Source organism: Hippocampus zosterae, chromosome 10, assembly GCF_025434085.1.
Source record: "Hippocampus zosterae strain Florida chromosome 10, ASM2543408v3, whole genome shotgun sequence".
In the NCBI taxonomy this organism is placed as follows: domain Eukaryota; kingdom Metazoa; phylum Chordata; class Actinopteri; order Syngnathiformes; family Syngnathidae; genus Hippocampus; species Hippocampus zosterae.
In genome coordinates, this window is record NC_067460.1 from 8,289,716 (window position 1) to 8,310,993 (window position 21,278).

At 43.3% G+C, this 21,278-nt stretch overlaps 1 protein-coding gene across 1 annotated transcript in view; it reads left to right on the plus strand.

Annotated features, from left to right (window-relative positions):
• Positions 1–21,278, plus strand: part of pik3cb (phosphatidylinositol-4,5-bisphosphate 3-kinase, catalytic subunit beta) — a 47,789-nt gene that overhangs the window by 25,025 nt on the left and 1,486 nt on the right. Inside the window, exons 4-23 of the mRNA XM_052078841.1 lie at positions 2,039–2,267; positions 4,798–5,018; positions 6,496–6,675; positions 10,563–10,730; positions 12,869–12,958; positions 13,222–13,476; positions 13,863–13,959; positions 14,049–14,179; positions 15,078–15,128; positions 16,104–16,292; positions 17,439–17,560; positions 17,758–17,901; positions 18,040–18,139; positions 18,625–18,821; positions 18,899–19,008; positions 19,116–19,194; positions 19,568–19,735; positions 19,816–19,939; positions 20,065–20,210; positions 21,063–21,195. Coding sequence (XP_051934801.1) covers positions 2,039–2,267; positions 4,798–5,018; positions 6,496–6,675; positions 10,563–10,730; positions 12,869–12,958; positions 13,222–13,476; positions 13,863–13,959; positions 14,049–14,179; positions 15,078–15,128; positions 16,104–16,292; positions 17,439–17,560; positions 17,758–17,901; positions 18,040–18,139; positions 18,625–18,821; positions 18,899–19,008; positions 19,116–19,194; positions 19,568–19,735; positions 19,816–19,939; positions 20,065–20,210; positions 21,063–21,195 — 2,934 coding nt within the window. The remainder of the gene's footprint in view (positions 1–2,038; positions 2,268–4,797; positions 5,019–6,495; positions 6,676–10,562; positions 10,731–12,868; positions 12,959–13,221; positions 13,477–13,862; positions 13,960–14,048; positions 14,180–15,077; positions 15,129–16,103; positions 16,293–17,438; positions 17,561–17,757; positions 17,902–18,039; positions 18,140–18,624; positions 18,822–18,898; positions 19,009–19,115; positions 19,195–19,567; positions 19,736–19,815; positions 19,940–20,064; positions 20,211–21,062; positions 21,196–21,278) is intronic.

Here is a 21,278-nt window from a genome sequence, read left to right on the forward strand (position 1 = left end):
AATGGAGCAGCACATGTGAGTGATCCAATCTCTAAACAGAAGACGAAGCACCCGAACATTATCACATGACAAACGGGAGAGGTCTGCAAAAGCAAGAACCCTTGAGCCTTTGATACCACAAAATAAGCACACATGAGATGTTAAGTAAGAATATTGATTTAACCAAAGACTATAAGATGATTTTTTTAAAACTTTAATGGCCGTATCAAGGACAAACCAGCCAAGAGGAAAAAGAGGTAGGTATGCAATGTAAAAACCCTTTGTATCTTACTGCCTTGAGTTATTATTTCAAAATGCACTTTACATAGACGTATTCAATCACTTAATGGGAAACGGTCCACTGTTTATCAATTGTAACGTTGTGATGAAACGTCCATACACCTTTCCCGAAAAATGGGCATTGTTATTTTGGTCACGGAGTGGGTACTTTATTCTATCATAAATGAGTTTTGTGACCGTATATCAAACAATTCTGTAATGATTGAGATATTTTTTTTAAACCATGTACAGTGTTCTCTCACTTTCTGCGCAGATACGTTTCATGTCCCCGCGAAGTGGAGCTTGACAAAAACATTTTTGAAGGAGGTGTGGGTGGCGTTTTCACCTTTGTTACGAGTACCCACACACCACGGTTCCCACTCTCCTAAATACTGTACTTGTTAAACGTACTTAACATTTAAAATGCAAAATTAATAATAAATACCACGCTGCAGATTAAATTCCTAAATTAATGTGAGCAGAGTCTATACTGCACCCTGGCAGCGGACGAGAATGACGGAATGTTGGCTAATAACTACCGGTACAGGAAGGTTTCTCTTGGTTTACCTAAACTAGAATCCTGCATTGCATTGTAGCCAATTGTACAATGCTTGTTGTTGTGCAAATCTAAAATTAGTTTCCATGACCCATTGCTTCTTCTACTTTATTGTCTTCTTCTCTGGTCTTTCAAAAACAATGAAGAAGCGCTTCATTATTAAAGACAACTTATTTTCGCAATTTATTTTCACTTTGCACAAGAACAAGAAGGATTTAAAAAGCACATTCATCCACCAAGATTGTATTTTTTGGCCACAATGCGACATGGGCTTCCACTTAAAGTAAGCTGTTTCAAGACAAAACTTTGAACATAATTATTTGCTGATATTTCCTCATGCTCGTTTGCTGTTGGAAGCAAAGCGCACTCCACTCACAATTTTTGTGCCTAGCTGTTTACTCTCCAGTGTACTGCCGTCAGTGGGCTCCATTCTGGGGCACTCTGAATAACCGAATGGCACATTTGAACGATGTTCCAAGTTTCTGAATATTCTGAGTAAAGCTAAGCACTTGGAGCACATTTGCACCCACGATGAGTGAACGGGGTTTTCGGGAATGACGAACTCAAGAGTCTGCTTGGAAATATCCTCAGAGTGTGCACTGCTTCACCCCAGCCGTTTGAGCGTTGTTAAAATGTGCCGTTTGGTTATTCAGAGTGTACCAAAAACAGTGCCAGTACACCCCCTCTGCGCCCTAAATGGAGACAAGGTTGCACCAGTGAATCGGGTTGTCCAAATGAAAACGGTTGAAGTCCGAGCTGCTGATTGGTTTAAAACACCGGCTGCATGGGGAAATTAATTAGAGGGGACAGTACTGTGCCTCTCCGAATACACAAACTCTGAGTTGTGCACTGGCAACAGCGTGAATTTTTGTCCGCGACCCTAGAGTTCATGTTCTCAAAAAATAATAATAATGATAAAATAATTGACATTTCTTTACTAGTCTGGCGTAGAGGGAAGAGAAATTGCAAGAAACCCCACAAGATAGTGAGGTGAAACTGCAATAAAGTTAGTCACAAATGAAAATCAGCAGTCGAGTGAATCCGTTATAACCGAACCATGGAATAGCGAGAGAACACTGTCCAAAATGCACATACTTTTTGCCATGGTTTAAGACTCCACCTAGACAACTTATGAATATGATGTCTATTATAATCAATGAATCTGATTTTAAAGCTTGTAAAGGTGCTCCTTTTTTCTCAGTTCATTCTTCCTCTTCCCTGTAGCTCTTATGGAAACAAGCTCAGACATTCCCATTGTTTCCTGCCTTGGGCGAAATGGAAAGCCACATGTTCGAGTGTGTCAACCAGACTGCCGTACACGAAGAACTCGAAGATGAAACCCGCAGACTTTGTGACGTTCGTCCCTTCTTACCGGTACTCAAGTTGGTCACCCGCAACTGCAGCCAAGCAGAACGGCTGCTGGATTCAAAAATAGGCATACTTATTGGCAAGGGTAAGACATCTTTACTAAATTCAAGCTCTCACACAGATCACTCAATGTCTGATTTAAAATAATGAAGTCAATTTAGAGTTCATAGTTCATAAATCATTCCCAGATCACCAAATGCCTTGAGCACTTACTCCACTGTGACACTGCTCCAGAAATTAACACACTTATCTATCAGCCAGCAGTCCCGTCTTTAGCTTTCTCCTATCAGGGGCCCTTCTAAAGCAAAGCGCTGTTGTTGCATGTCTGCTCAAGATAATGCTTCCCCAAGTATAAATGTACTATGATCAGGGAGACTTAGTACTCCAGCAGCAAAAATTTGCAACCCACATCTACCTAGAGTAGAAGATTAAAAATATATTTTTTAACACAGAGGGAAGCTAAGTAGTTGGTGTGTACAAGGTTATGGGCATCATCCCCGAGCATCATGGGAGACGTAATTGGATTGTGGCAAACTATATAGTGGTGGAACAAATTTGTCAAATTTGGCCTGCTAAATGGGTTGGATAAATAATACGCCTTTGTTTATATGAAATTTGTGAATACATTTATACAAGTGAAACTTATATTCACTATGGGGAAAACAGAACAGTCTTTATGATGCTCTTTGCTCCCCAATGTTCTTTTAACAGACCCCGGAGACCTCACATACCAGGTTCATTCATACTGAGATTAGATTACACACAGGTGGACTCTATCATCATCTCATTTAAATCTGCATGGGATCATTCCGAAATCATCAGGGAACTTCTGAAGTGTGTTGGCTGCACTGACAGTCAAGAGGCCGAATAATATTGGACACCCCACTTTACAGTTTTTTTTCCATTTCTAAAAAAAAAAGTTAAAAATATATGAATTTTGTTCCATTTCACGGTTGTGTCCCACTTGGTGTTGATTCTTCACAAAAATATTGTTTTTAATTATTATTGTTGTTATTTTTTTATCTCTGTTTGAAGCCTGAAATGTGGCAATAGGACAAAAAGTTCATATCACAAGATACAAGAAATGGACATTGTTTTGTTAATGTTTTCTGTACTTGGAAATTGTTTAAAAAAGGGGCAAAAAACACTTTTACTACTGTATGTCACTCTAGTGTAAAAGTAGGTTAGGTGGAGCAGAGACATTCCATCAAAGCAAGGCGTGATTCGGAAGTTAAATGGCTTTAAATATTGGCGTGTTGTTTTCATTAGGAAGGGAGTATTGTGCTCAACCTCTTTAGTAAAATGGAGTGATCAAGTGCTCAACAGAGAGCAGGGCGAGAAGGTTTAATCACCCAAACAGCACCTCTGACATTTAGCTCCAGCACATTTTGGAGGCTATTGTTTCAATAAAATAATGAGAGACTGAGTTTGTAATTCTAACTTTCGTTCATCTTATTGTACATTAAGGGCCAAAGAGGTATGGCATGAACCAGGGGAAATACTCAATCTATCAATTGATTTACTGTATTTTTGGCATTACAAGGCGCTTCGGCATATTAGGTGTAACTTCAACATATGGCCTATTTTAAAACAGTTTTCATATACTGTATAAGGTACACCACATTATAAGGCGCATAGAATACAAGCTATAATAATGGCGGCAATTGCGTCATGCATCCACCAGATGGAGCTATGCTATAGGAATACAATACAACACAACACAATACAATACAGCTTTATTTATAAAGAGCCTTCATAAGTACTGCAGCTTTAACAAAGTGCTTTACTGAACAAAGTTTATGTAAGCTCAAGCTTTAAAATACCACATCCAAGACATCTGAATATTGATCCATACATATGGCGCATCGGATTATAAGACGCACTGTCGGCTTTTGAGAACATTGAATGCTTTTAGGTGTGTCTTATTGTGCGGAAAATATGGTACATTCTGGATGCTATGTATGAAAAGTTTTGTGAAAGGTAAGAATGAATAAAATCACATGCAGTATGTCTGTAGAGAGCATTTGTTCTCTGCGTGCTTCTTGCTCTCTATAGTTCGACAGCGGAGACTCTCTTCTGCTCCGGTGCCATCTAAGGATTAAATCAGACATGGGCATTCTATGGCCTGCGGGCGACATCTACCCAATCCATAGCCTGAAACAAGACCTTGTGATGTCGAATTCAAAGTGCAAAGTAAAATAAGCCTTTGAAAGCGTCTCTCCACCTGCCACCATAGGGACTAATACAGTCCACACAATTATTTAGTGTGCTTGCGTATGTGCACGTGTATGCATGTTGAGCAACTAAACAAGAGCGGTATGTTGGAAGGCTTCATCTTAGTTTCTGTATGGTAAAGGGAAAAGGGAGATTTGCCATGATAATCATTTGAGAGTCTCACCGAGGACTGCCCAATATGAATCAGCAGTTAGTGCTCAAAATGGAGAAAACTTGATGCACACTGGACAATACATAAATTGCAACTGTTTATGCAATCTGTAAATTTTATAGGACTTCTTGTAATGTACAAGCTTGTGCTAGTGCTTACCAATTGTACTTTTTTTAGAAGCATTTTTGATTGGTAAGTGCAAATACTTTTGTTCCACATTCTTTACTAGGCCTTCATGAACTTGACGGCATGAATGACCAGGAAGTAAAGGACTTTCGCAGTAAAATGTCTCGCATCAGTGAAGAGAGAATGCAACGTCTCCAGATGATGACATGGACAGAGTGGCTGCGTGCATGTTTTTCCCCACAGCTCGAGCCAAGGATCATCAACGATGGACTCAATGACCGCTCAACTCACTTAAAAGTCATCATCCACGTTGACCAATCTCAGGTAAGAACTTTGAGAGTGCAAGTCATGGTTCAGAATTTTGTGTTGGTATATTAAGTGACAACACTGTGTTAGTTCATGTTTAAACTGAACATCCATTAATTCGTTCTCTCTAGCATTCCCACTATAGGAACCGATTCGAGCTGGCTTGCCAGTCAATCGCAGAGCAGATATAGACAAACAACTTGTCATACTCTCATTCACACGAGACAGAGTCAGCCAATCAGAGCTCTCACTGAGACAGACGGCCACCCACATTCATACCCATGGCCAATTGCGTCTTCATGCCCGGTAAATCAATAAGTGGGTAAATATGTCGGAAAATGTTGTGTGGTATAACGAGGCACACTAATGAAGAAAAATGAACAAAGACGGAAAACAGACAGCTTTTTGTTTCCTCTTTTTGGCATGTGTTTTGTTTGTTCCGAGACAATACCATCTAATGTCAACCAGTCAGCAGACCGCAACATTCCGTCACCAGCAGATCATCCTTTGTCCTAATGTCAGATTAAAAGAAGGAAAATAACCACGACGGCACAATGAGACAACAAATTATGCGAAAGGGAGATCGTTTGTTTATTTATTTTTGCCAAAAATCAACACAGCAGCTTTTTCTGCTTGATGTCATCATATGACTGTAAACTGAGACAAACATGCAAGTCATGTGACAAGGCTAAATGGGTCAGAACTCGCATCATAATTATACCATTCTCACAGAATTTGACAGGGAGCTCAGTGGACTGAAACCCTGCCTGTGGTCCATGATTTCATTTCCTTCAGCATTTCACTCATTTTTTCTTGCGCTTTCTTTCGGCACGTTCAGTTTTTCTTAACTCAAGCCTTTGTTCATTATAGTATTCTCTTTCACGCGCTCAAGTGAAAATTGTCAGGAAGTCTTTATTCGGAAAGCTAGTCACAATAAGTTATATGTTCAGGAAGTGTGGTATTGTTATGAAGTGAGCACGGTCATTGTTCATCGGTGAGCCTTCCTTGAGTGATTTCATGAGGCTTATTTAGTTGCTAGCCATGCCCATGTACCCTCTGGTCTCTCTTTATGTTGCCGTTGTTATTTAATCGTGTGGTATGTGACGCATTATCCCCAATACTAGTTTGTTCATTGATGCAATTCTATCACCGGGAAATTATAATTCCATCTCAGGAATCGGGTCAGTACTGAGCTATAATTAGAATACAACAGTAAGCCTCCCTGTTTCATTCAAAACATATTGTGCCATCTGGCTGAGTTAAGTCTGCACTACACGTACACACTTGTCATAAGGTGTGTGTAAAGTCAATGACTTGACGTTCTACTTTATTGTACATTGTTCAGTGTTTGTGTGTCGTGCCTTCAGTAGTTCATTTTCAGTTTGTACATCACCGCATGCAAAATATTACATATTCTGTCAGAATGTACATTATAGAACTACAAGTTGCTTGTTGTTGCAATGATAAATACAATCCTTTTTTTTTCTCCCTAAAGGATTCTGCCAGTGTGAAAGTGCCTGCATCCTGCAGTGCTGCCGAGCTGATGGAACTGGCTGTAAGGAAGTGGTTGACCACTCATGGGCATGAGGAGGAGGCATGGAAAGGACAGTATGTACTTAGAGTCAGCCATTGCATGGAGTTTCTCTGTGGAGACCATGCACTCTGTGAATACAAGGTCAGTGAGTGCATTTTATTGGATTTTTTTATTAAGTTTTTGTTTTTTTAAGTTTTACAAAAATTTTAATGTAGGACAGACAGTGGTACCTCTACTTAGGAAATTAATTGGTTCTGGAGGAAATTTTGTAAGTAGAGACACTTTTCCCATGTAAACGCCCTAAAGAAAGTAAAACAGCTGTACAATTTAAGAGAGATTTCAAACTTGCATACTTAAATAAAGGAGAAATACAAAGTGAATGGTGAATGTATATCCATATGATTGTCTTATGGCTGATGTTTGATGTTTTATCATTTGTGTTTTTTTATTTATTTTTTTTGTTGATGAGGATTCGATTTCTGCTCATTATATCTAAGTACGCAGGGCTTTTTCATTATGTGTCCATCCATCCATCCATCCATTATCTACCGCTTATCCGGGGCCGGGTCGCGGGGGCAACAGCTTTAGCAGGGAAGCCCAGACTTCCCTCTCCCTAGCTACTTCTTCCAGCTCTCCCCGGGGGATCCCGAGGCGTTCCCAGGCCAGCTGGGTGACGTAGTCTCTCCAGCGTGTCCTGGGTCTTCCTCGGGGTCTCCTCCCGGTGGGCCATGCCCGGAACACCTCACCAGGGAGGCGCTCAGGAGGCATCCGAATCAGATGCCCAAGCCACCTCATCTGGCTCCTCTCGATGTGGAGGAGAAGCGGCTCGACTCTGAGCCCCTCCCGGATGACCGAGCTCCTCACCTTATCTCTAAGGGAGAGCCCAGACACCCTGCGGAGAAAACTCATTTCGGCCGCTTGTATCCGGGATCTCGTTCTTTCGGTCACGACCCATAGCTCGTGGCCATAGATGAGGGTTGGGACGTAGATCGACCGGTAAATTGAGAGCTTCGCCCTTTGGCTCAGCTCCTTCTTCACCACGACAGACCGATACAACGTCCGCATCACAGCAGACGCTGCACCGATCCGCCTGTCGATCTCTCGCTCCCTCCTGCCCTCACTCGTGAACAAGACCCCAAGATACTTAAACTCCTCCACTTGGGGCAAGATCTCCCCCCCCGACCCGGAGGGGGCACTCCACCCTTTTCCGACTGAGGACCATGGTTTCAGATTTGGAGGTGCTGATTTTCATCCCAACCGCTTCACACTCGGCTGCGAAACGCTCCAGTGAGAGTTGTAGAGCCCCGTTTGAAGGAGCCAACAGCACCACATCATCTGCAAAAAGCAGGGATGTAATACTGAGGCCCCCAAAACGGACTCCCTCAACGCTTCGGCTGCGCCTAGAAATTCTGTCCATAAAGGTTATGAACAGAATCGGTGACAAAGGGCAGCCTTGGCGGAGTCCTACCCTCACTGGGAACGATTCCGACTTACTGCCGGCAATGCGAACCAAACTCTGACATCGGTGGTATAGTGACCGAACAGCCCGTATCAGGGGGTTCGGTACCCCATACCCACGAAGCACCCCCCACAGAACTCCCCGAGGGACACGGTCAAACGCCTTCTCCAAGTCCACAAAACACATGTAGACTGGTTGGGCGAATTCCCACATACCCTCAAGGACCCTGCTAAGGGTGTAGAGCTGGTCCACTGTTCCACGGCCGGGACGAAAACCACACTGCTCCTCCTCAATCTGAGGCTCGACTTCCCGACGGACCCTCCTCTCCAGCACCCCTGAATAGACCTTACCAGGGAGGCTGAGGAGTGTGATCCCTCTGTAGTTGGAACACACCCTCCGGTCCCCCTTTTTAAAAAGAGGGACTACCACCCCGGTCTGCCAATCCAGGGGAACTCTCCCTGTTGACCACGCGATGTTGCAGAGGCGTGTCAACCAGGACAGCCCCACAACATCCAGAGCCTTGAGGAACTCCGGGCGGATCTCATCCACCCCTGGGGCCTTGCCACCGAGGAGCTTTTTAACCACATTGGTGACTTCAACCACAGAGATAGGAGAGCCCACCTCAGAGTCCTCTGGCTCTGCTTCCTCCAAGGAAGGCGTGTTGGTGGAGTTGAGGAGGTCTTCGAAGTACTCTGCCCACCGGTTCACAACGTCCCGAGTCGAAGTCAGCAGCGCCCCATCCCCACTGTACACAGTGTTAGTGGTGCACTGCTTCCCCCTCCTGAGACGTCGGATGGTGGACCAGAATTTCCTCGAAGCCGTCCGGAAGTCGGCTTCCATGGCCTCACCGAACTCTTCCCACGCTCGGGTTTTTGCCTCGGCGACCACCGAAGCCGCGGTCCGCTTGGCCAGTCGATACCCGTCAGCTGCCTCTGGGGTCCCACAGGCCATAAAGGCTCGATAGGACTCCTTCTTCAGCTTGACGGCATCCCTTACTGCTGGTGTCCACCAGCGAGTACGGGGATTGCCGCCACGACAGGCACCAACCACCTTACGGCCACAACTCAGATTGGCCGCCTCAACAATAGAGGCACGGAACATGGTCCACTCGGGCTCAATGTCCCCCGCCTCCCCCGGAACATGGGAAAAGCTCTGTCGAAGGTGGGAGTTGAAACTCCTTCTGACAGGGGATTCCGCCAGACGCTCCCAACAAACCCTCACTATACGTTTGGGTCTGCCAGGACGGACCGGCATCTTCCCCCACCATCGGAGCCTACTCACCACCAGGTGGTGATCAGTTGACAGCTCCGCCCCTCTCTTCACCCGAGTGTCCAGAACATGCGGCCGCAAATCCGATGATACAACTACAAAGTCGATCATCGAACTGCGGCCTAGGGTGTCCTGGTGCCAAGTGCACATATGGACACCCTTATGTTTGAACAAGGTGTTCGTTATGGACAATCCGTGGCGAGCACAGAAGTCCAATAACAAAACACCACTCGAGTTCTGATCGGGGGGGCCGTTCCTCCCAATCACGCCACTCCAAGTCTCACTGTCATTGCCCACGTGAGCATTGAAGTCCCCCAGCAGAACAAGGGAGTCCCCAGCAGGAGTACTCTCCAGCACACCCTCCAAGGACTCCAAAAAGGGTGGGTATGCTGAGCTGCTGTTTGGTGCATATGCACAAACAACAGTCAGTAACCGTCCACCCACCCGAAGGCGGAGGGAGGCAACCCTCTCGTCTACCGGTGTGAACCCCAATGTACAGGCACTGAGCCGGGGGGCAATGAGTATGCCCACACCTGCTCTGCGCCTCTCACCGTGAGCAACTCCAGAGTGGAAGAGAGTCCAACCCCTCTCGAGAGAACTGGTACCAGAACCCAAGCTGTGTGTGGAGGCAAGTCCGACTATATCCAGTCGGAAATTCTCTGCCTCACACACCAGCTCGGGCTCCTTCCCTGCCAGAGAGGTGACATTCCATGTCCCAAGAGCTAGCTTCTGCAGCCGAGGATCGGACCGCCAGGGTCCCCGTCTTTGGCTGCCGCCCAGCTCACATAGCACCCGACCCCTTTGGCCCCTCTCATGGGTGGTGAGCCCATGGGAAGGGGGACCCACGTTGCCTCTTCGGGCTGTGCCCGGCCGGGCCCCATGGGTGTAGGCCCGGCCACCAGGCGCTTGCCAACGAGCCCCACCTCCAGGCCTGGCTCCAGAGTGGGGCCCCGGTGACCCGCGTCCGGGCAAGGGAAACCTTGGTCCATATATTGTAGTCATCATAAGGGTCTATGAGCCATGCTTTGTCTGGCCCCTCACCTAGAACCTGTTTGCCATGGGTGACCCTGCCAGGGGCATAAAGCCCCAGACAACTTAGCTCCTAGGATCATTGGGACACGCAAACCCCTCCACCACGGTAAGGTGACGGCTCACGGAGGGGGCTTTTTCATTATGTGTCAGATATATTATTAGCCTTATTCCATTGTCAGTTGTCATTTAAAAATCTATATAATAATAAATAAATAAATAAATAAATAAACACAATATTGAAATTGCACATGTCCTTTCTTGTGTGTAGTATATACGCACTTGCATGCAGGCGAAGGAGTCCCCACACCTTACCCTGGTTTCCTCCAGCACAGTCAAGGCCATGTTTGAAAAGGAAATTTGTGCTATTGGAGCAGTAATCAATCACAAGTCCTCCAACCCACCTTTGCCGCTACCTCCTAAAAGAAGGGTTCCCATGGTGAGTCAATGAGTCAATGCTTCACTCTAAAAAATTATCAGATGTGGGGGTTTTTTCCCCAAATATTCATTGTTAGTGCAGCGTCGGTAGTGTAGTGATTCACCGAGGAGGCTTTCACACAGCTGGCGTAGGCTCTATTTCCATTGATGCTCCATTGAGTCCAACCTTCTCCCAATATATTCACTCTCTCTCCTCTGGACATGTTCAAACCATCTCAGTCTGGCCTCTCTGACTTTCTCTCCAAAACATCCAACATGAGTTGTCCCTCTGATGTACTCATTCCTGATCGTATCCAACCTGGTCACTCCCAAAGAGAACCTCAACATCTTCCATCTCTGCGACCTCTACCTCTGCCTCCTGTCTTTTCTTCAGTGGCACTCCAGTCCAAACAACATGGCTGGTCTCACCGCAGTTTTATACACCAGTGGTCCTCAACTAGAAAGGCTGTAGGTCCACTTTTTTTTTTTTTAAGGTCCGGTCCCATGCACCGCGGTCATGCAGAGCAGGGCTATATGCCAATTTAGTATAGTATAGGTCAAGCCAAGCTTATACAAATCAACACTCCTTACAACCAACCAATAATGGGGTGCATGAAAATAAGAATTATTCACTTTGCCAGTACACAGCAAATAATGAGAGGTATTGTGTTGAGGCAGAGGAATTCTTTTATTGTGTTAAGTTGTGCCTGCTTAATAATAGAAATGGCCCTTTTAGGGAAATAAGACATTTTTACTTTAACTTTGTTAAAGAGTAGTTGTCTTTTTTCCCCTTAATTTAACAAAAGCAAAACAAAATACTCATTTTACCAAAATAAATACTAAACATGAAAACATTGTACATTTTCATTTGTACAATTCCCCTTTTCATATTCCCTATGAAATCACTGAAAAATATATCAGAAGAGGAGTTAAGAACCATTTAAAAACTGACACAAGGGACCACAGGAATGTGCAGTGCTGTTCTTCCACTAAAGGTGAATGCAATGTCTGAGGCATGCAAATATTATTTGAGGACGCCATAGGGATGTTCATTTTCCATGTTGCGGTGTTCTGCTGTTAAACAGCTGCAAGGTAGACGGGAGCAAAACTGCACACAATCGAAACCTCCCGCGATTTGTCTTGTCTAATTGTCTGTGTGCGGCTCTCCTGTGCTGAAGCTGTGAGCACACTGTGGCGTCGCGCATGCGTCTGTTTCCTGACACAATCATTCATTTTGAATGCGTGACGCTTATGTATGGACACACCTTAAGTTCAGAGGAGCCAATGAGCGCATCGTTATCGTCGACAAAAACGCCAGGGTCTCCAGTTATTCATTCATTCATTCATCTTCCTAACCGCTTGATCCTCACTAGGGTCGCGGGGGGTGCTGGAGCCTATCCCAGCTGTCTCCGGGCAGTAGGCGGGGGACACCCTGAATCGGTTGCCAGCCAATCACAGGGCACACAGAGACGAACAACCATTCGCACTCACACTCACACCTAGGGACAATTTAGAGTGTTCAATCAGCCTGCCATGCATATTTTTGGAATGTGGGAGGAAACCGGAGCACCCGGAGAAAACCCACGCAGGCCCGGGGAGAACATGCAAACTCCACACAGGGAGGCGGAGCTGGAATTGAACCCGGTGCCTCTGCACTGTGAGGTCGACGTGCTAACCACTGGACTACCGGGCCGCCATATATATATATATATATATATATATATATATATATATACACATACATACACACACACACACACACACACACACACTTTTTTTATCACTTATCCTGTTCAGGGTAAGAGGTGGGCTGGAATCTATCCCAGCTGTCTTTGGGCCACTGAGTCAATCACTGAGTACCACACATCACACTAACATTCACACACGTGGAAAAATTAGGGTCCTCACTTAACCTAACAAGTATTTTTGGGGAATGTCGAGGAAACCTGAGTACCCAGAGGCAACCTTTGGACACACAAAAGTCAAAGATTCAGATGCAAAACCAATATGTTTTTCTCACCATATTGAACATAATTAGCTTCCAGTATGACCCTGCCACTCCCTTACACACATTATGTACATACTATGGATGAATGTATGCATATACTATAGGACAGTATGTTGTGATTCTGTATTCATTATATTCCTCTGTTTCTACAGCAAGCACAGACTTGTGTGTGGGACGTGCCAAGCCCCTTTAAGATAGTTCTATTGAAAGGCAGCAAGGTGAATGCAGAGGAGACTGCTAAGGTAAACTCTTTTTTTTTCTTTTTTTAAACTCACATCTATTACAGTAATTTACATTGTCAATACTTGCAAAAGACTTAATAACAATGAAGTAAAAAATTCTATGGTTTTATGCTTGTGTACATTGACACAATTAAATTCACATTGGAACTTACCAAAATAGTAACCGTCTATGACGCAGATTATTTACCTTCAGTGTCTCTAGCGCCACTTTTTAGTTATCATTCGGTTATTAAACCAAACTGTATTTTTCTGATGGTGCCCAGGTCCAGGTCAGGGCTGGTCTTTTTCACGGAACAGAGCTACTGTGCAAACCAGCTGTGAGCAGTGAGAGCAACGGCCGCTCCGAACACACATGGAAAGAGAGTACATTAGAGTTTGAAATCTCAGTCTGCGACCTGCCGCGGATGACACGCCTCTGCTTTGCCATCTATGCCGTCATGGATAAGGTCAAGAAACAGAAGTCTACCAAAAACACCCATCCAAACAAGTACCAGACCATTCGCAAAGCAGGGAAAGTGGTAAGAAGTCAGCAGCTGCACCAACTTTCCCACGTTTACGATAAACTTGACAAGTGGTCGACAACCCGCGGCGCTGAACCCGCATGCGGCTCTGCGCAGCTTGTGAAAATCAATTATAAGTGTCAGATTGAAGTGTACTGTATGTTATTATTTTAAAACCGCGTATCACTTATGTTATGTTCTCTTGTGATGATAAGCGGATCAGAAAATGGATGGATGAATAAATTAGCTAACATCTCCGCTAATTAGTTAACATTTCTGATGTTAAAAAGTATTTGCGGCGCCCAGTGTTGTCTTTTCCGTGGAAACCAGGTCGAAATGGCTCTTTAAGTGTAAAAGGCTGCCGACCAGTACCCTTGACTCATAACTTAATCTTTGTGTCGTAGCACTACCCCATAGCCTGGGTTAACACAATGGTGTTTGACTACAAAGGTCAGCTTAAGATGGGAGATATCGTCCTTCATTGCTGGTCTTCATTTCCTGGTCTGAAACTTTACTTGTTTACTTTATATTTTATTGCAATGAAAAGCTTGTTCAGTAATTGACTAATTATTTTATGTTATTTTGGACAGATGAACTTGAAGAGATGCTGAACCCCATTGGAACTATTCAGACCAATCCATACAGTGAAAACGCCACTGCCCTGCACATCAATTTCCTAGAATACTCACCGCATCCCATCATTTTCCCTCCTTTTGACAAGGTCAGACCATAGTAAGCAATTGTACTGTTGATAATTTGGTACCTACGATGCCTTGAAAATGTATTCACACCCCTTGACCTTTTTCACATTTTGTGACTTTAGAATCACAGAAACCTGTGTGTATTTTGTTAAAAAATAAAGTATGTTACGCACCCACACGCATGCACACACACAAACATACACCTTTGCGCACGCACACACGCGCAAAGTACCACATAATCGTGGAGTGGAACAAAATTCAGTTTTACAAATTTCATTCAATATAAATCTTGAAAAGCAAAGTGTGCATCACAATCATCAACAATCAATTTCTTTCATAGGTCACCTAATTCGTAAATAAAGTTCAGTTAGAGACCACTAGCGAATAATGAAAACCAAGGAACTCACCATACATATGGAAGGGGAGAGGGGGAGGGGGAGAGAGGGAGGGGGAGAGAGGGAGGGGGAGAGAGAGAGAGAGAGAGAGAGAGAGAGAGAGAGAGAGAGAGAGAGAGAGAGAGAGAGAGAGAGAGAGAGAGAGAGAGAGAGAGAGAGAGAGAGAGAGAGAGAGAGAGAGAGAGAGAGAGAGAGAGAGAGAGAGAGAGAGAGAGAGAGAGAGAGAGAGAGAGAGAGAGAGAGAGAGAGAGAGAGAGAGAGAGAGAGAGAGAGAGAGAGAGAGAGAGAGAGAGAGAGAGAGAGAGAGAGAGAGAGAGAGAGAGAGAGAGAGAGAAATCCATTACACTTCACAGTTATGTGTTGGCCAGTCATTTAAGATCTCAATTAAAAACATTAAAGTTTTATGCTTGTAGGGTGGCAAAATGTGAAAAGTTCAAGGGCTGGAAACACTTTTTCAGTGACTGTATTTGTTATTATGGTGTTCTGATATCTGGGTGAGTGTGTCATTCATACTTGTTTATAGATCCTGGAAAAGGCTGCAGAGATTGCCAGAGCAAATGACTGTGCACCTATGGTGAGTTCATGTATAGCAGGTGTAGTTGCATGTATAAAGTAAAATAATAAAAATAAGACGACACATGATGCTATTCAGGTAGTCCAGTGGTTAGCACGTGGGCTTCACAGTGCAGAGGTACCGGGTTCGATTCCAGCTCCGGCCTCCCTGTGTGGAGTTTGCATGTTCTCCCCGGGCCTGCGTGGGTTTTCTCCGGGTGCTCCGGTTTCCTCCCACATTCCAAAAACATGCGTGGCAGGCTGATTGAACACTCTAAATTGTCCCTAGTTGTGAGTGTGAGTGCGAATGGTTATTCGTTTCTGTGTACCCTGCGATTGGCTGGCAACCGATTCAGGGTGTCCCCCGCCTACTGCCCGAAGACAGCTGGGATAGGCTCCAGCACCCCCCGCGACCCTAGTGAGGATCAAGCGGCTCGGAAGATGAATGAATGAATGATGCTATTCAATATGGCCCCTCCCTCTATTCACACATAACACTCTTCTTTTCAAAACCATTAGTTAGCTTGAAACGGGTGGAACTAAACTCCAATCAGAATAGTTGCTCTTTTTCTAGCCCTCTGTATCACTCAACCTAAAACCGCCCCCTGGGCGTCGACAGCCCATTGCATAATCCTATGTTTGGCATGTCTGAACTCAATTTGCCAATGTGAAGTATCCCTCTGAATACATGAATAAGATATAGAGCTGCGTTTCTTTAGCAATGTTCAATCAGTGAGGTAATGTGTGGTCTGTAAACTGCAAGTGTTGAATTTAAAACCTCTATTGTAAAGGGTGGAATAAATATTTGTAGTTTTTTTTTTTTTTTTTTACCTTGTCATGTTTGTTTTAATCTCATAAATTCATGGAAACTTGGAAAAATAGGCCATGTTGACACACTCCTGCCATCTGGTTGGCATTGATGGTAACTGCAGTCACCTTTCAATCCAATTCCTTTTTGCTATCCTCATCTCTCTTAACTTTACATCATTTTCTTCAGGGCCGCGGAGGTAAGAAGTTCCACATTGAGCTGAAGGAGATCATGGAACGGGATCCTCTCTCTCAGCTGTGTGAAAATGAGAAGGACTTGATCTGGACACTACGCTACGACTGCCGAGAAAATTTCCCTCAGTCCCTGCCCAAACTGCTGCTCTCCGTAAAGTGGAGCAAACATGAGGACATGGCCCAGGTTTGCAAAAATGAAAAAACAGAAAAACACCACACCAGATGCCTACCTACTAGAATGTTTTTTTTAGCAGTGTTTGATATAAGAAAATACCAATATGGTATAATAATTACTGTAAGTATGGTGAAAGAAATGTAAAAGGGAAGCTGCAAACAAAATATTAGCATATTACTGTGATCCACTGACATAAAACTGAGTTAAAATTTAGTTAAAAAGATAAAAAATTAACACGCTATAAACACGCTGACCTAGCCCTGCATGTGATAAATGTAGAGGTGTCAAAATTAATCAACAACCGTCTCCTAATCAAATTCTTCAGCAATTGCTTTGAAAACGGATTCATCGTTTGGAGACCTTTTTCAGCCTCTCAAAAGTAAATATTCTCACATTTTTGCAGTCCTTTATGAACACAGACTGAATATCTTTCATGTTGAATGAAAATGTTTTTTAAAATTGTAAACGTTTGCTTGTACTTTGGAAAACAAGGATCAATATTTTTCATGTTTCAAATAGTTTGTCGAAGACATCACTTCTTCTCATGAGATATTGCTCATTTGTTGCTTTTTTTTAATCCTTAAATAATACCAAATAAACATCAATAATGGATTCATAATCTAATATCGGGGTGGGGGTGGAGTATTTTGCAATAAACTTTATTGCAAAAATAAATTTTGAGCTGATTAATAAATGGAATAATTGATAGAATAATCAATTAAAAATTATGAGTGACAGCCCTAAAAAAGTTCATGTATGAATATTGATAAACTCAATTTGATTTTTTTAATGACTCAAAACAAATAGGCCTAAAAGTTACAAATTACAAACTGAAGAGGAATATGACAAGTGCCAATCATCTGATGTCCACGGTGGTTTATATTATTTTCTATTCAAATGTCATCCTTTGGGGAATTGTTATTATTTTGCCAAGTTGGAGAAAGCAGTTTACCAATGCTAATATTCATTCATAATTATGATCATCATAATTTCTAACAGGGAAAAAAATTATCACAGCATTGTATGCTCTCGGCCTATAGGCATGTGTTTCAAGGGTTTGTATAATCTGGATTTTGTGTGTGTGCGTGCGTGTGTGTGTGTGTGCGTGTGTGTGTGTGTGTCGTGTGTGTGCACGCACACGTGGGGGCTTTTCAGCTGCAAGCACTGCTTCAGATTTGGCCCAGACTGTGTCCAAGAGATGCACTGGAGCTTCTGGATTTCAACTATCCAGATCAATATGTCCGAGAGTACGCTGTACGCTGCTTGTATGATATGAGGTAAGCATAAATAGTCTAAATAGTCGTTTAAATATTGTACATTTGTCTCTTCCTTTACTTTTGTCAACATTTCCAATGCCTTCCCCTATAATCACGTTTGTGTGCGCGTCGTTTTTATTCCTCTCAAATTTTCACTCTTCATTAGGGTAAAATTTTGACTTCGTGTTGACTCTTCCTTCCCTGTTGTTCTTCTTAAGTAACGAAGAGCTGTCACAGTACTTGCTTCAGTTGGTGCAGGTGTTGCGCTATGAGCCCTATTATGACTGCGCCCTTACCCACTTCCTGTTAGAGCGAGCCCAAGGAAGTCGCAAAATAGGGCACTTCCTCTTCTGGCATTTAAGGTATTGTTTGTTTACATTCTAAAGAGAGATGTTGTTTTTGATGATATGTTTTGGTCTTCTTTCTTACCACTGTACTAGAAAGTTGTGGGGCAACACATTTTTTTGCTGATTAAGCTTCATCTCTGCTGCCACCTTTAGGTCGGAAATCCACATGCCTGCTGTTTCAGTTCAATTTGCCCTCATGCTCGAAGCCTACTGTAGAGGCAGTATCCCTCATATTGAGGTTCTCAAGAAACAGGTATAATTTTTTTGGTGGTTGTTTACACATCTGAACTCGCACGATAGCAATTCAAAGTGGATTTATTGAGAATGTCATCATTAATGTACTACATATAACTGTGGACCAGAATGAAATAAACTCGATAGCATCAGAGTTATGGTATTTATAGCCTGTCACACTGACAATAGTATCACCCTGTGATCTTTAACCTTTGCCATCTCTACTGCTCGGACAGAGGGTCCCTGGGAAGTTCTCCTTCTTCCTCTTCTACCGTGTCATGCATTAGCCACTTCCTGTTTTGAAGAGACACACGCTGGGTTATCATTGTATTTCTGACTCTCTGTGTTTAAGTAGAACATGCAGGGCATCATGCTTGACAGACTCAGCAGTGGGAAGCGCTCATTTCCTAATTAAAAATATGCATGACTCGTATACGGATTGGTAAAAATGTCAACGTAAGACAACAAAACCATGACTTACCTGAATTAATTTGCACCAACTAGGTGGAAGCCCTGAGTAAGCTAAAGTCAGTGAATGAGCTAATAAAGCTGGGAACCATGAAGCATGCTCGGGGAAAGACAAAGGAGGCAATGTTGACCAAGGAGGCCATGATGACTTGCCTAAGGCAAAGTGGCTACTCGGAGACTCTGTCTGATCTGCACTCTCCTCTAAATCCAAATATCCTGCTGTCAGGCATGAAGTGAGAGCACAATCTTTGAACATGCTGCAATATGTCAAGTTGTCACTTTTTTAACATGCTCTGTCCTTATATGTCAGCGTGGAAAAGTGTCGCTACATGGACTCCAAGATGAAGCCACTCTGGATTGTTTACAACAACAAGTTGCTGGCAGGAGACACATTGGGAATCATCTTCAAGAACGGGGATGGTAGGAGAAATCAGGAAGGGGTGGGACAGAGTTTTTAACTAGCATACAGTTTTAACACTTTATTTCTATCTATTCTTTTTCTCTATTTCTTTTAAACCCCAACACAGACCTAAGACAAGATATGTTGACACTACAGATTTTGAGGTTAATGGATTTGCTATGGAAGGAGGCTCATCTAGATCTCAGGTGAGTGTGTTTTGTATCTGGAAAAACTGTGCTTGTTAAAAAGTTGCCATTTAAAAAAAATTTGCATCAAAAATACATTTCGGGATATCAATCATCAACAACAATTTTCCTGATCGTATTGAGACATTTCTTCGAAGAAAAAAAAACAATTAGCTGATATTTTTAAAATATTGTTCACGCATTTCCCAGTAGCCCGCAGTGGCACACAATCACAGAATGTGTCACAATGTACAGACACTTCACTACCATAGTAACAGTATTCCATCGCTCTTATTTCACTGTCAAATGAGCAATTGGCTAAGTCTTACTATAAGTGCATGTGATCTCACAAATTCACATCCTAAAAGCTGCTTTTTCTCCTCGTGTCATACAGGATAGTACCATATGGTTGCCTAGCGACAGGTGACCGGGCAGGGCTGATTGAGGTTGTGTCATCCGCTGACACAATTGCCAACATCCAGTTGACCAGCTCCAACGTGGCAGCCACTGCTGCATTTAACAAGGATGCTTTGCTCAACTGGCTCAAGGAACGGAACTCTGGGTACGGTGGTGTTATCGTTTATTATAGGTCTTCATATACGTCTTGTTTCTGAAAAATACACATTTGTTGCATTTGAACAGTGATGCTCTTGATCGGGCCATTGAGGAGTTCACCCTGTCTTGTGCAGGCTACTGTGTAGCCACATACGTCCTCGGCATTGGGGACCGCCACAGTGACAACATCATGGTCCGCAGCACTGGACAGGTTGGAAAAAGATCGGGTTGAATATATGATGCTTGAGTGGACGGTTTCATCGGAAAACCGCAAATAAGTCTTTTTAATGCAGGTAGTATAAGCTGGAGTTCACTGTCTTTGTTTCTGCCCGTCAGCTCTTCCACATAGACTTCGGTCACATTCTGGGCAACTTCAAGTCAAAGTTTGGCATAAAGAGGGAGCGTGTGCCATTCATCCTCACACATGACTTTATCCACGTCATACAACAGGGCAAAACTGGTTACACTGAAAAATTTGGCAGGTCTGTTCTACTTTGTTTGCTTTATTAACTCAAAAGTCTTCTATAAACTGTTGGAAACAAATTGAGTCATCGTATTGTAACAGGGTTGTGTGGATAGTGTTGTTGTTGTCACTGATTTTCTATGTATTAACAATCTTTCTCGATAACTTCTATTTATCACTGCAATACACATAGCCACCAGAAGATGAGAGAAGAGACTGCGCGATGAACTTGCCCCGTTTGCGTCATGTTCAACTTAGCCTTCCCCAAAACCTCCAAGATCTGATACCTTTGCCTAAAACGGGATCAAATGTGTATTTATTTGGATGTACACTATTATATATATCTAGTGTGTGTGTGTATATATATATTTATTATTATTATTATTATTATTATTATTATTGTAATCCATATTGTATTTTTATACAATTCCAGGAAGCAAGTTGAACATACCGTATAGCTCATTACAGTGATCCCTCGCTGTTTTGCGGTCCCTTTATCGCGGCTTCAGTGCATCACAGATTTTTTTACAAACATATTCATTAAAATAAAATAAAAAATCATATACATGGAGTACAGTACTGTATATGTTGCTCTATGTGACTCGCTGTTGTTTTGAGGCTTCTCGCGGACCGTTTGCGGACTTAAAGATAATATATATATATTATGTTTTACCCGTATATGTTAATTGGTCGCTGCTTAGCGGATTTTCGTTTATCGTGGGTGGTTTTGGTCCCCATTAACCTCGATGAACGAGGGATTACTGTACCTTATCCTGACAACTTTAGCTCATACTCACATTCCAAGCGCAAGTTTAACTCCAGTCTATGCGGGTTGTGAATGAAGTTCCACTGTGTGTGTCTGTGTTGGCAGCTTCCGTCAGTACTGTGAAGAGGCCTATCTCATCTTAAGGAAGAACGGGAACCTCTTCATTACACTCTTTGCCCTCATGCTTACTGCTGGCCTGCCTGAGCTCACTTCAGTCAAAGACATCCAGTACCTGAAGGTGATAAGCACACATGCGTGCATGTCTTTCAGCACTACTATCCTTGCTGGCGTGTCAGAACTGCCTAATTAAAATGAATAAAG